Source organism: Lithobates pipiens, unplaced genomic scaffold (assembly GCF_037356315.1).
Source record: "Lithobates pipiens isolate NorthernLeopardFrog02 unplaced genomic scaffold, aLitPip1_a1.2 Scaffold_8, whole genome shotgun sequence".
Lineage (NCBI taxonomy): Eukaryota > Metazoa > Chordata > Amphibia > Anura > Ranidae > Lithobates > Lithobates pipiens.
Window position 1 is genome coordinate 684,191,341 of NW_027507903.1, and position 14,773 is coordinate 684,206,113.

The 14,773-nt window shown below is 47.4% G+C and overlaps 1 protein-coding gene across 1 annotated transcript in view; it reads left to right on the top strand.

Moving 5' to 3' along the window:
- The first annotated feature begins 293 nt into the window (after window positions 1-293).
- LOC143964347 (phospholipid scramblase 1-like) overlaps window positions 294-14,773 on the top strand; it is a 72,928-nt gene continuing 58,448 nt past the window's right edge. Inside the window, exon 1 of the mRNA XM_077474045.1 lies at window positions 294-367. Within this exon, the coding sequence (XP_077330171.1) occupies window positions 310-367 (58 nt within the window). The 5' untranslated portion in view covers window positions 294-309. The remainder of the gene's footprint in view (window positions 368-14,773) is intronic.

Genomic DNA, 14,773 nt, shown 5'->3' on the forward strand with positions numbered 1-14,773 from the left:
GCCTCTTCTAGCAAGGTGGACCTTATAAAGTGGCAGGTGAGTGTGAAAAATACGAGAGAATTCAGAGGTATCGCCATCTTGTGCTCAAAAGAATTACCAGTGTCTATTTAGAATAGTATCGGAGCGTAACACAGACCTCAGCGCTCTCATTTCCTGGCCACTGTGAGATGGATGAGACTTCAGGGGTGACCACACAAAGACCACACAAAGTCTGACCACGTCCTGTCTGTATCTTCCTGTGGTCACATAATGAGATGAAAAACATTGAGAATGTTCCATCCAGATCACTGACATCAGAGACACGGAGGGATGACTGAGCCCCCGAGACCCCCCGATCCCCCTCACCCAGGAGAACCACCGGATCCAGGTCAGATTCTGTCTGTACTCACACTCCACATGTCAGAGACTGAGGAGACTGTGATCTCTGTACAGCACTGCGCTATATGTCAAAGCTATATATATGTATAATAATAATAATAGTGTGTGACTGGGGGGAGGGGACATTAGAGTGTAAGCTCCTCTGTACAGAGACTGATGTGATTGTGGGGGGAGGGGACATTAGAGTGTAAGCTCCTCTGTACAGAGAGTGATGTGACTGTGGGGGGGATGGGACATTAGAGTGTAAGCTCCTCTGTACAGAGACTGATGTGACTGTGGGGGGAGGGGACATTAGAGTGTAAGCTCCTCTGTACAGAGACTGATGTGACTGTGTGGGGGGGGGGGACATTAGAGTGTAAGCTCTTCTGTACAGAGACTGATGTGACTGTGGGGGGAGGGGACATTAGAGTGTAAGCTCCTCTGTACAGAGACGGATGTGACTGTGGGGGGAGGGGACATTAGAGTGTAAGCTCCTCTGTACAGAAACTGATGTGACTGTGGGGGAGGGGACATTAGAGTGTAAGCTCCTCTGTACAGAGACTGATGTGACTGTGGGGGAGGGGACATTAGAGTGTAAGCTCCTCTGTACAGAGACTGATGTAACTGTGGGGGAGGGGACATTAGAGTATAAGCTCCTCTGTACAGAGACTGATGTGACTGTGGGGGGGGGGGGGGACATTAGAGTGTAAGCTCCTCTGTGCAGAGACTGATGTGACTGTGGGGGAGGGGACATTAGAGTGTAAGCTCCTCTGTACAGAGACTGATGTGACTGTGGGGGAGAGGGGACATTAGAGTGTAAGCTCCTCTGTACAGAGAGTGATGTGACTGTGGGGGGAGGGGACATTAGAGTGTAAGCTCCTCTGTACAGAGAGTGATGTGACTGTGGGGGGGAGGGGACATTAGAGTGTAAGCTCCTCTGTACAGAGACTGATGTGACTGTGGGTGGGAGGGGACATTAGAGTGTAAGCTCCTCTGTACAGAGACTGATGTGACTGTGGGGGGAGGGGACATTAGAGTTTAAGCTCCTCTGTACAGAGACTGATGTGACTGTGGGGGGAGGGGACATTAGAGTTTAAGCTCCTCTGTACAGAGAGTGATGTGACTGTGGGGGGGAGGGGACATTAGAGTGTAAGCTCCTCTGTACAGAGAGTGATGTGACTGTGGGGGGGAGGGGACATTAGAGTGTAAGCTCCTCTGTACAGAGAGTGATGTGACTGGGGGGGAGGGGACATTAGAGTGTAAGCTCCTCTGTACAGAGAGTGATGTGACTGTGGGGGGGAGGGGACATTAGAGTGTAAGCTCCTCTGTACAGAGACTGATGTGACTGTGGGGGGGGGAGGGGACATTAGAGTGTAAGCTCCTCTGTACAGAGACTGATGGGACTGGCTCAGTGATCTCTGTACAGCACTGCGGTATATGTCAGAGCTATATAAATGTATAATAATAATAGTGTGTGATATTGGAGTGTAAGCTCCTCGGGTGCAGAGACTGATGTGAGTGTTCTGGAGTTAATATTGAACCTCAAAGTCCCGGATGCAGAGATGTGACTTGATGTCTAATACGGTTCTCATGTACTCGGGTCCTGGTAGGAAGTGGTTTGTCAACCACCAAGGTATAAGAACCTCAGCCATAGCGCCCAACTGTCCCTGATTTGCAGGCTCTGTCCCTGATTTGCAGGCTCTGTCCCTCTCTCCTCCTCATTTGTCCCTCATTTTGGTCTGATCTATATAGTTGTATATTAAGGTGACCAGATTTTTAAAATGAAATCCGGGGACGTATTTTTATTTTGTTATTTATTTTTTTATTGGCAAATGGTAAACTATTTTATAAGCATATTCTCTACAAATTATATATGCAGTGTATGTGGTATGTGTTTATGGAATGATTGTATGATATATATATATATATATATATATATATATATATATATATATATATATATATATATATATATATATATATATATATATATATATATATACGTTATTTCTCACATTTTGTCCATGAGATAAAAAAAAAAAATACTTCTTAGAATTTTTTGGGATATGACTACCAAATGTTAAGATGATAATAATACAGTACTTTTCAATGCATTTATTGATATTATATATGTAGCACTAACCCCCGAAGAAGCTGCTGGTTATTTTTGGGCTTACCGTTACCTTTCGTTCTCCTCGTTGCTAGTGATGGCCCGAACCTCCGACGGGATGTTTCGCGAACGCGGACCGCGAACGAGGCCGACCTTCCTCGAAACCGAACGTTCGCGGCGGGCCCCATTGACTTCAATGGGAGGCGAACGTTTCAAACCTTCAGGTCGAATTTGCAGCCACGAGGTAATTATTAGCAGGGAAAACATAGTCCCACCACATGGCCAATGACATAACACATGTATGAGGTGAATTTGGGATCGACAACTACAAGCATTCTTTTTTTATATGGGAAATTGTTCTGACAATTCAGGACTGTGGAGCACATGAAGGCAATGGAGGAGACGGAAGGTCAGGGACCAGGGTAGGCAAAGAAGAGGGTGCAGGAGATGATCACCAGCACCGTGATAGAGTCATCTGACTCCAGCACCGTGATAGAGAGCACTAACATCAGCAGCGTGACATACAGCATTAACACCAGCACCGTGATAGAGTCATCTGACAACAGCACCGTGATAGAGAGCACTGACATCAGCAGCGTGACATAAAGCATTAACACCAGCACCGTGACATACAGCATTGACAGCAACACTGTGATAGAGAGTACTGACATCAGAAGCGTGACATTAAGCACTGACATCAGCACCGTGATATACAGCACTGACATCAGCACAGTGATATACAGCACTGACAGCAGCACCGTGATAGAGAGCACTGACATCAGCAGCATTACATACAGCACTGACATCAGCACCGTGATATACAGCACTGACAGCAGCACCGTGATAGAGGGCACTGACATCAGAAGCGTGACATTAAGCACTGACATCAGCACCGTGATATACAGCACTGACAGCAGCACCGTGATAGAGGGCACTGACATCAGAAGCGTGACATTAAGCACTGACATCAGCACCGTGATATACAGCACTGACATCAGCACAGTGATATACAGCACTGACAGCAGCACCGTGATAGAGAGCACTGACATCAGCAGCATTACATACAGCACTGACATCAGCACCGTGATATACAGCACTGACAGCAGCACCGTGATAGAGGGCACTGACATCAGAAGCGTGACATTAAGCACTGACATCAGCACCGTGATATACAGCACTGACAGCAGCACCGTGATAGAGAGCACTAACATCAGCAGCGTGACATACAGCACTGACATCAGCACCGTGATATACAGCACTGACAGCAGCACTGTGATAGAGAGCACTGACATCAGAAGCGTGACATACAGCACTGACATCAGCACAGTGATATACAGCACTGACAGCAGCACCGTGATAGAGATTACTGACATCAGAAGCGTGACATAAAGCATTAACACCAGCACCGTGACATACAGCATTGACAGCAACACCGTGATAGAGAGTACTGACATCAGAAGCGTGACATTAAGCACTGACATCAGCACCGTGATATACAGCACTGACAGCAGCACCGTGACATTAAGCACTCACACCAGCACCGTGATATACAGCACTGACAGCAGCACCGTAAGCAGCCCCAGGAGGAAGTCAGCACAGCACAGGGATGGTGTGATCCCCTCATAATAAGAACCCCCAGGAGGAAGTCAGCACAGCACAGGGATGGTGTGATCCCCTCATAGTAAGCAGGCCCAGGAGAAACTCAGCACAGCACAGGGATGGTGTGATCCCCTCATAATAAGAACCCCCAGGAGGAAGTCAGAACAGCACAGGGATATCATAAGCAGCCCCAGTAGAAATATGACACCGCTCAACCTCTTCAAAGAGGAGGGTAGGGGCATATAGTACGGTGTGCTTTTTTGGGACAAGGAAGTGAGCCAAATGAAGAAAGAAGGTCTGTGTGCTTGATTAAAAAAATAGTTTATAGACATATACATGGTCTACTGGTCACATGTGTTGAATTCCTCCGAGATCCATGCCTCATTCATTTTTAGAAATGTGAGGTAGTTAACACTGTCGTGAGCTAGGCGAGTACGCTTATCGGTCACGATCCCCCCTGCTGCGCTGAACGTCCTTTCGGACAGGACACTGGATGAGGGGCAAGCCAACAGTTCCATTGCAAATTGGGCAAGCTCTGGCCAGAGGTCAAGCCTGCCCACCCAGTAGTCCAGGGGTTATTCACTCCTCAGAGCATCCACATCGGCCGTTAACCCAATGTAGTCGGACACCTGGCAGTCTAGGCGTTCCCTGATGCTGGATCCGGATGACACCTGTCGATGGGTCAGCTGAAAGAATGACCTCATATCCGAAGTCACCAACACATCTTCAAACTGGCCTCTTCTTGCAGGCGCTGTTGGATTGGTACCCGCAACTCCTTCTCTGGGAGTGGGAATTGCTCCTCTGCCAGCGCACGCAAAAGCAGAATGCAGCATTTCTCGAAGCAAGGCCTGGAAGTGCTGCATTCTGACAGCCCTCTGTGATGGTGGTAACATTTCCGCCATTTTGTGTTTGTACCGGGGGTCTAAGTACGTTGCCACCCAGTACTGGTCCTTGACCCTTATTCTTTTTATACGGGGGTCCCTATTAAGACACTGGAGCATGAAGGCCCCCATTTGCACTAAAGTGGAAGCGGTGTGGTGGCCTGGCTCCTGCTCATCATCCATGATAATGTCGTCCTCTTCATTCTCCTCTCCCCATCCACGCACAACAGGGATCCCAGAAAGGTTTAAAGCACGCTCTTCTTGCTCCTCCTCATCTGCCCCGGCACCATCCTCCTCTGACTCCTCTTCAGACTCCTGTTGTTGACTTGTCTCAGATAGAGTAGCCCCCCCTGGGAATTCATCCAGCATTGCGACTTCCTCATCTTCCCGCTCCTGCTCCTCCACAGCCTGATCAATGACACGACGCAATGCACGCTCCATAAAGAAGGCATAAGGTACCATGTCACTGATGGCGCCATGGCTGCGACTGACCAGTTTGGTGATCTCCTCAAATGGCCGCAGAAGTCTGCATGCGTCGAGCATGAGCAGCCACTGGCGCGGTGAGAAAAACCCCAGCTCCCCAGAACCGTTTCTTTCGCAGAGTTCATACAGGTAGACGTTAACTGCACGTTTCTGCTGGAGCAGCCTATCAAGCATATAGAAGGTTGAGTTCCATCGCGTCGGGCAATCGCAAATAAGATGTCTGACCAGTAGACGGTGTCGCCGCTGAATGTCAGCAAGGCGAGCCATGGCCGTGTAAGATCTTCTGAAATGGGCCGAGATTTTCCTTGCCTGCCGCAAGATGTCCTGGACCCCAGGGTATTTGACAAGGAATCGCTGCACAACAAAGTTTAAGACGTGTGCCATGCATGGCACGTGCGTGATTTTGCCCTGTTTCAATGCGCTAAGCAGATTGGCACCGTTGTCACACACCACTTTACCAACTGTCAAATTGAGCGGTGTTAGCCACTGATCTGCCTGTGAACGCAAAGCTGAAAGGAGTGCCGGGCCGGTGTGGCTCTTGGCTTCCAGGCACAACAGACGCAGCACGTCATGGCAACGTCTCACCTGGCATGTGGAATAGGTTCTGGGGAGCTTGGGCGGTGCAGCGGAAGAGACGCTAGCAGCAGAAAAGGAGGAGGCAGCTGAGGAGGAGAGGGAGGAGGATGGAGTAGGAGGAGGAGAAGAAGAGTCAGGCCTGCATGCAATCCGTGGCGGTAAAACCAAATCTACACGGGTGCCACGGGTTACATGCTTGACGGCCGTCAGAAGGTTCACCCAGTGGGCAGTAAAAGTGATATACCTTCCCTGCCCGTGTTTGCTAGACCACGTGTCTGTGGTCAGATGTATCTTGGCACCGACACTGTGTGCCAGAGATACATTCACTTGCCGCTGAACATGGCCATATAGCTCTGGGATGCCCTTCTCTGAGAAATACTTCCTTCCTGGGACCTTCCATTGTGGTGTTCCAATGGCCACAAATTTGCGAAAGGCCTCCGAGTCCACCAGTTTATATGGCAGTAGTTGGCGGGCTATGAGTTCTGACAAGCCAGCCGTCAACCGTTGGGCAAGAGGGTTATCCGGCGTCATCATTCTTTTACGCTCGAACATTAGGCCCACGGAAGCCTGCCTTTTTGCAGAAAAACATGAGCTTGGCGTGATGGAAGGTGGAGTGGAGGACAATTGTGAGGAGAGAGGAGAAGGAGAAGTAGAAGACGAGGCTGGACGGTGAGAGCCTGCAGTGTGGCTTTGTGTGTTCCGTTGCTCCCACTGGGCTCGGTGATGGCTGCTCATGTGCCTTCTTAAGGCGGTCGTCCCTAGGTGAGTGTTGGGCTTACCGCGACTAATGCGTTGACTGCAAAAATTGCAGATGGCAACGCTACTGTCAGCAGCGGACGCGTTAAAAAAAGCCCACACTGCGGAGCCATGTGCCGGTGTCCTGGGAGCGCCAGATGTGACCGTACATGGTCGATGACTCACTCCTGATACATTTGCAGTCTGCTTTGTCCCTCCTGTGCAATGTAAGTTATTCCTGCTTCTCCTCCCTATCTGCTGGTCCATATCTCCCTCTGAACTCCCCTCCTCTTCCTCTCTTGTGGGCAACCACGTGACATCACTAGACACGTCATCATCAACGTCACCTTCCCCACCCCTATAAGTAGAGATCTCGGAGTAGGCAGCAACACCGGGGACCAACCTCCTCCTTGGGCTGATCTGGGTACTGTCGTCAGACTTCTGAGTAGCGGTTGTTGCTACCTCCTCTTCCTGATCCAATACCAAGAGTGGCTGCGCATCAGAAATGTCCTCTTGATATGGATCGGAAAATAATTCCAGTGACTCAAGCAGAAGGTATGTGGTAGTGGTGGTGGTTGTGGTGGTGTTGTTGGTGGTAGTGTCTTTGGGGGTGCACATAGCAGAGAGTGAAGAAGAGGGTGCAGATCGAGAGGATGAGGAGGGTGCAGAAGAGTAAGGCTGAGTGAGCCACTCAACCAAGTCTGGTGCGTCCTTTAAAGTAATTGAACGCACCTTCTGCAACTTCCCACTTTGGCTCAAGGCTGGTGCTCCTGCCCTACCCCTACCACCCCTGCGGAAGGGCCTGCCTCTTCCTCTGCCTGTCATTTTTTAAATCACCCTGTGACAAAACTCTTAGTCCCTATACCGATGAAGGACTGCTGCAGTATAGGGCAGCGGTCAGCAGTGGTGCACCTCAACCCTATGTATTGTGGACCGATAACAGTCCTTATAGAACAGCAGACTGTACCTCACTCAACCCTATGTACTGTAGCACCCTACACCAAGTTATCAGTCCTGATAAAGACCTTTGTGGACCAAGTAGGTTGTTTGTGACTGATTAGCAGACTGTACGTCAGTCCCTATACTGCTGAAGGACTGCTGCAGTATAGGGCAGCGGTCAGCAGTGGTGCACCTCAACCCTATGTATTGTGGACCGATACCAGTCCTTATAGAACAGCAGACTGTACCTCACTCAACCCTATGTACTGTAGCACCCTACACCAAGTTACCAGTCCTGATAAAGACCTTTATGGACCAAGTAGGTTGTGTGTGACTGATTAGCAGACTGTACGTCAGTCCCTATACTGCTGAAGGACTGCTGCAGTATAGGGCAGCGGTCAGCAGTGGTGCACCTCAACCCTATGTATTGTGGACCGATACCGGTCCTTATAGAACAGCAGACTGTACCTCACTCAACCCTATGTACTGTAGCACCCTACACCAAGTTACCAGTCCTGATAAAGACCTTTGTGGACCAAGTAGGTTGTGTGTGACTGATTAGCAGACTGTACGTCAGTCCCTATACTGCTGAAGGACTGCTGCAGTATAGGGCAGCGGTCAGCAGTGGTGCACCTCAACCCTATGTATTGTGGACCGATACCGGTCCTTATAGAACAGCAGACTGTACCTCACTCAACCCTATGTACTGTAGCACCCTACACCAAGTTACCAGTCCTGATAAAGACCTTTGTGGACCAAGTAGGTTGTGAGTGACTGATTAGCAGACTGTTCGTCAGTCCCTATACTGCTGAAGGACTGCTGCAGTATAGGGCAGCGGTCAGCAGTAGTGCACCTCAACCCTATGTATTGTGGACCGATACCAGTCCTTACAGAACGGCAGACTGTACCTCACTCAACCCTATGTACTGTAGCACCCTACACAGACCAAGTTACCAGTCCTGATAAAGAGCTTTGTGGAACAAGTGAGTTGTGAATGATTAGCAGAAGGGCAGCAGAAGGGCAGCAGTCAAGTATAATATTCTTTCTATATTTGGAAGAAAGAATATTATATGTGTACAAGCCTATTACCATACCACTGATACTAGTCCTGAAAAGAACCTTTGTGGAACTAATAATAACAGCTACTGTTTAAACTGACCCTCACTGCCTGACACACTGCTTCCTTCCTGTCCCTATACAAACTGGCAAAACAGAGGAGACTGGAACAATAACTGGTTACTCGAATAGCACTTTTGTGGACCTGATAGTAACAGCTAATGATGATGATGATGACTAATCTGACTGTCCCTAAAATAGCAGCACACAGCGCTCTGTCCCTTTCTCTAAACTGACAAAAGACACTCAGGCTGCTGCAACAATCAGTAGCACAGCAAACCTATATAAACCTAACACCTATACCAGTCCTGAAAAGAACTTTTGTGTACCAAATAGCTAGCGTTTTATCTCTCCCTACTCCACACAGCAACCTTTCCCTATAGTGACAGAAGAAAGAATGTAAAATGGCCGCCGGATCAGGTGTATTTATAGGTTAGGGGGAATGTCCAAGTGTCCTTGTGCTGTCATGTCTCAATTGGCTGTCCTGTACCCCATGATGGATGTGTCATCAGGTCAAAGTTCCTTTACACACAGTAAAAACACGGAAGTCCGCCGGGCGAACGGCACCAATAGTCCGCCGAAATGGCGGACCGCGAACAGCCGAAATTCGCAGCGAAACGACCGCCGGGCGAACTGTTCGGCCATCCCTACTCCAGATTACCAATGTATATAGATAATGTGCCTTTCCAGATTACCAATGTATATAGAAAATGTGTCAATCGAATAGCGAGATTTTTGAGGCGTAACTCACACAAAAATAAATGTAAATTTAAAATACTTTATTGCAGAAAAAATATGAAGTTAAAAATTAATTGAGAACAATACATTCAAATAACCTCCATAAGCCATAGATATTTGTACATAATTTATCCATTTCCAGAACTTATGGTGATCTCCACCTTCACAAATTAATTTGTACAAATGTATCCCACTTTTATATTCTATGACTGAGCTCAACATGTTTCCTGGATTGTCACCCGCTTCCTCAGGGAGAAAATTAATGGAGGATTGTTTTAGAATCAACACTACTAAATGTTACAAAAAAAGAAGCTTTCAATATTTTCTATTCAAATTCGATTTAATTCTATATGAAATTAGAATTTCCGAAAAAATAATTATATATATATATATATATATATATATATATATATATATATATATAACCATCTTCCTAAATTCGAATTTAGTATATAATGATTTCAATTTTAATAGAAAATATTTTAACAGAATATAAAAGAATAGACTAGAAAAACAATAGAACAGAACAGAATAAAATATAATATATTCTATTCTGTTCTGTTCTATCATTTTTCTAGTCTATTTTCTATTTTATCATAATCTTTTCTATCCAAATTTAAAATTAATTAATTTAAAAATTTGAATTCATACTATTCGAAATTCAAATTGATTCTATTCAAATTCGAATTTCAGAAGATGGTTGTATATTGTTTCTATTATATTCTATTAAATTATATATTTTTTCCTGTTCTAATCTTTTCTATTTGAATTAGAAATTTTGGAAGATGGTTAGTTACTTACTTATATATATCTGTCACAAACTTCTCATACTTGCAGTGTACCAGTGCAAAAAAACACACACATCTTATTTCATTTATATTTATGGTATCAATGAAGTTGTCAGCATGCCTGATTGAAGAAGTCACGGATGTCGATCGCAATGCAAGTACATATGCTGTAGGTCATTGTCCACTTGCCACAAGTTGTGTATTGTCCACTTGCCACGACACCTGCCGCCAAGTGATCCCAGATATGCCAAGTACTTTTCTGCAGCAGAGAATGACATTTTGCGACCCAAATTTGGGGCCACGTATATATCGGGGCCACTTATATCTAGAAACCCCAAATTTGGTCTGCAAACACAATTGAACGAGGAATACAGCATCTCCAAATTTGGAGTTTCTAGCACCAAGTGACCCCGAGATACGTGGCCCTAAATTCGGGTTGCAAAATCTTTTCGAATCCGGTTGAAATAGTTTTGAATGCGTTTGAAATAATTTCGAATCATGTTGAAATAATTTTGAATCTGGTAGAAATATTTTCGAATTTGGTTGAAATATTTTCGAATCCGACCGATTTTTCGAATTCGGTAGAAAACGAAACAAAATCCACAAACGAATTTAACGAATATAACTAAACAAAATTAATTAATTAAGGTATTAAAACGAAACTAAACAAAACAATTGTTTTCCTTTTGCACATGTCTAGTCTATTCTACATATTACCAGACTAATGTATGACGTGTCTCTGTAGAATATCATCTTCTCTGGTGGGAGAGGGTGAGGAGGGGCAGACCGGGGCTCCCTTAGAGAGATTTCCTCTCACTTCCTGTTTTGGTGACAATGGGACACACACATATAAAAACCTGACAGGGGCTCCAAATCTTCCCCTTCCTTATTATACTAAACAGATCATTCTTATGTCAGTCTGTGCTCCTGGTGGAGAGTTCCCTCATTTCCTGTCTAGATAAATGTTGTAATCGGGGCAGGAAATGAGGAGAAATCTCTCTAATGGAGCCCCAGATAGAAGTAAAAACCTGACAGTCTGCCACCCCACACAGAGGGACCACATGTGGGGGAGGGGCAGGGAGGAGAGAAAGAAGGGAGGAGAGAGAGGAGGGGGAGAAAGGAGAGAGGATGGAGATGTGGGGGAGGGGTAGGGAGGAGAGAGAGGAGAAGTGATCCCATCCTATCCCATCACAATGATCGTACCCCACCCCTATGTTTGATCATGGCTCTCTCTTTCCTGCTATTCCCCCTCCCCTCTCTCCCCCTGCTCCTCCCCCCCACAAAGGGAGCACATGTGGGGGAGGAGCAGGGGGAGAGAGGGGAGGGGGAATAGCAGGAAAGAGAGAGAGGAGGGGGAGTGGCAGGGAGGAGGGGGAGGGGCAGGGAGGAGAGAGAGGAGGGGGAGTAGCAGGGAAGAGAGAGAGGAGGGGGAGTGGCAGGGAGGAGGGGGAGGGGAGGGGCAGGGAGGAGAGAGAGGAGGGGGAGGGGAGGGGCAGGGAGGAGAGAGAGGAGGGGGAGTAGCAGGGAAGAGAGAGAGAGAGGAGGGGGAGGGGCAGGGAGGAGAGAGAAGAGGGGAAGGGCAGGGAGGAGAGAGAAGAGGGAGGGGAAGGGAGGAGAGAGAGAAGGGGAGGGGCAGGGAGGAGAGAGAGGAGGGGGAGTAGCAGGGAAGAGAGAGAGGAGGGTGAGGGGCAGGGAGTAGAGAGAAGAGGGGAAGGGCAGGGAGGAGAGAGAAGAGGGAGGGGAAGGGAGGAGAGAGAGAGAAGGGGGAGGGGCAGGTAGGAGAGAGAGGAGGGGGAGTAGCAGGGAAGAGAGAGAGGAGGGGGAGTAGCAGGGAAGAGAGAGAGGAGGGGGAGGGGCAGGGAGGAGAGAGAAGAGGGGAAGGGCAGGGAGGAGAGGGAGGGGAAGGGAAGAGAGAGAGGAGGGGCGGGGAGGAGAGAGAGGGGGGAGAGAGGAGAGAGAGAGAGGAGGGGGGCAGGGAAGAGAGGGAGGGGCAGGGAGGATAGAAAGGCAGGGAATGGGCAGGGAGGAGAGAGAGGAGGAGCAGGGAGGAGAGAGATGAGGGTGCAGGGAGGAGAGAGATCAGGGGGCAGGGAGGAGAGAGAGAGGAGGGGAAGAGGCAGGAGGACAGATAGGAGGGGGAGAGAGCAGGGAGATTAAGTACGGGGAGGGGCAGGGAGGAGAGAGAGGAGGGGGGCAGGGAGGAAAGAGAGGAGGAGGAGGGTCAGGGAGGAGAGAGAGGAGGGGGGCAGGGAGGAGAGAGAGGGAAGATGACCCCATCCATCCCATCCCAGTGACCGTACCCCACCCCCTATGTCTGATCATGGTGCCCCCCACACAGAGGGATCACATGTGGGGGAGGGGCAGGGGAGGAGATGGATGATGTCACACACTGGGATAGTTTTCTGTTTAGAACTTACAGAGAAAGTATGATATCAGATTGTCATTGGATGGATAGACAGATAGGCCACACCCACCCTCACTGTGTAATTGGAATGTTAGACCCCCATAGACACTATTAGATTTTCTGCAGATGTAGTATGAGGGTTGGTCTGATTTCATATAAATGGAAACTTTTAAGGTGTGACCTCATATTATACGGTTTTGGTAAATCTGAAGACAAAAATCTGCAGAAAATCTAATAGTGTGTGGGGGGCTTTAGACCCGGTTCCCACCTATGCAGTTTTCTTTTGATCCGTTCCGGTCATGTTTTTTGAGGTGCGTTTTCTGTTTTTCCACATTCATCTTTGATGTGTTTTTATTCTTTGTTTTGGACAATTTGTTGTCGGGCAGATTAAAAACACAAAAGTGGTAAAATGGTAGTAAAAACGCACTACATGCTTTTCTGCAGCTTCTCCATTGAAGTCTATTGAACCAAAAACGCACCATTTTGTATTCTAACAATTCCTGGATCCTTTCCAAAAACGCATGGGCTGAGAAAAGCCTGGATGTGACGTGTCCCATAGGAAAGCGTGTTCCATGGACTGTAGTGTGTGGTGTAAAGAATGCCATAGATGTGACCCAGGCCTTCCTCTGATTCTATTACTCTTACTCTAAGCTCTCATTCACATCGATGGCATTTTAAGTGCTTTTTTACATTTTGCAGATTTGCACTACAGTCCATATAACATGGATTCCTATGGAAGATGTTCTGTAGTGCAAATCTGCAAAATGCAAAAAAAAAGCACTAAAAATGCCATCGATGTAAATCAGGCCTAAAGCTGGACACACACTATACAATCTTCTGTAGATTTTTTTCCTTTAGATTTACCAAAACCGTATAATATGAGGTCACACCTAAACACTTTTCATTTGTATCCAATCAGGAAGGCCCTTGTACTACGTAGCTGAAGGTAAATCTAAAGGAAATCAAACAACAGAAGTTGTATAGCGTGTATCCGGCTTTACTCCAGTAATTGGACAGATATTCTACCCAATCACAGCCACCAATAAGAAATCTCACATTTATTTATAGTAGAAACATCTTCCGGAGACTGAAACCCCACCCACTACTATATGCTATTGGATGAACATTATATAAATTCCACTTCTTTCTGTGACATCACCAGACTGTGGGCGGAGTTATCACATCTCCCGCCTCCCCCCACATATCTTTATATAACCTCTCTGTACACCTATCACAGCATGGAGGGGCTCAGTGAAGGTGGTGGTGAAGGTGTGGAGGTGTCGGATCGGGTCACACAGGTCATAAAAGGAGATCCGCCCGGCCTCATAATCCAGATATATCCTGACTCTGTTACTGGAGGGATCGGGGGGTAAGAGGGTCCTTTTACTGTCATGTATCACATGATACTGACCATAAATCCTGTCCAATCCCCAGGACTTATTATTACATCCAATCTCTGACTCCCCCCATCCCCTCCCTATACTGGGGTAACACATCCCAACTGTCCACCAATCTGCCCCCCCGACATCCACTTCCCAGTAATGTCTCCCTGAGGAGAAACTCCGACTGCTCAACACCTGATAATAATACTGGAATCTCTCTGGTGTTTCTGGGAGATTCTGCTCTATATCTGACCTGGATACAGTTTTCCTGTCATCTGATATCTGTAGATCGTTATTAGCTGTGTTTCCATCCAGTAATATGTCTGCAGCCCCCTGTATATAGTATACATTTACCTCTGTTATTATATCAGATAAACCTGTGTGTAAGAACCCCGCCACACCCAGACCCCCTCCATCATGGAGGAGCTCCTCATGTCTCTCTCTGTCCTCATTATCTCCATCCTCAGTATCACACAAGTCACCTGTGTCTGATTCCTGTAAGACAGTCAGTGGATCCGTCACGTTACACAGCTCCTCAATGTGACGCAACTTCCTGGACAGCTCCGCCTTCTTTATTTCCAGATCCCGGATGGAGATGGAGATCTGATTTGCCCTCCCGTAGATGTCCTTCAGGGCTCTCTTCTCCAGGTCTTCCAGACGTCTCC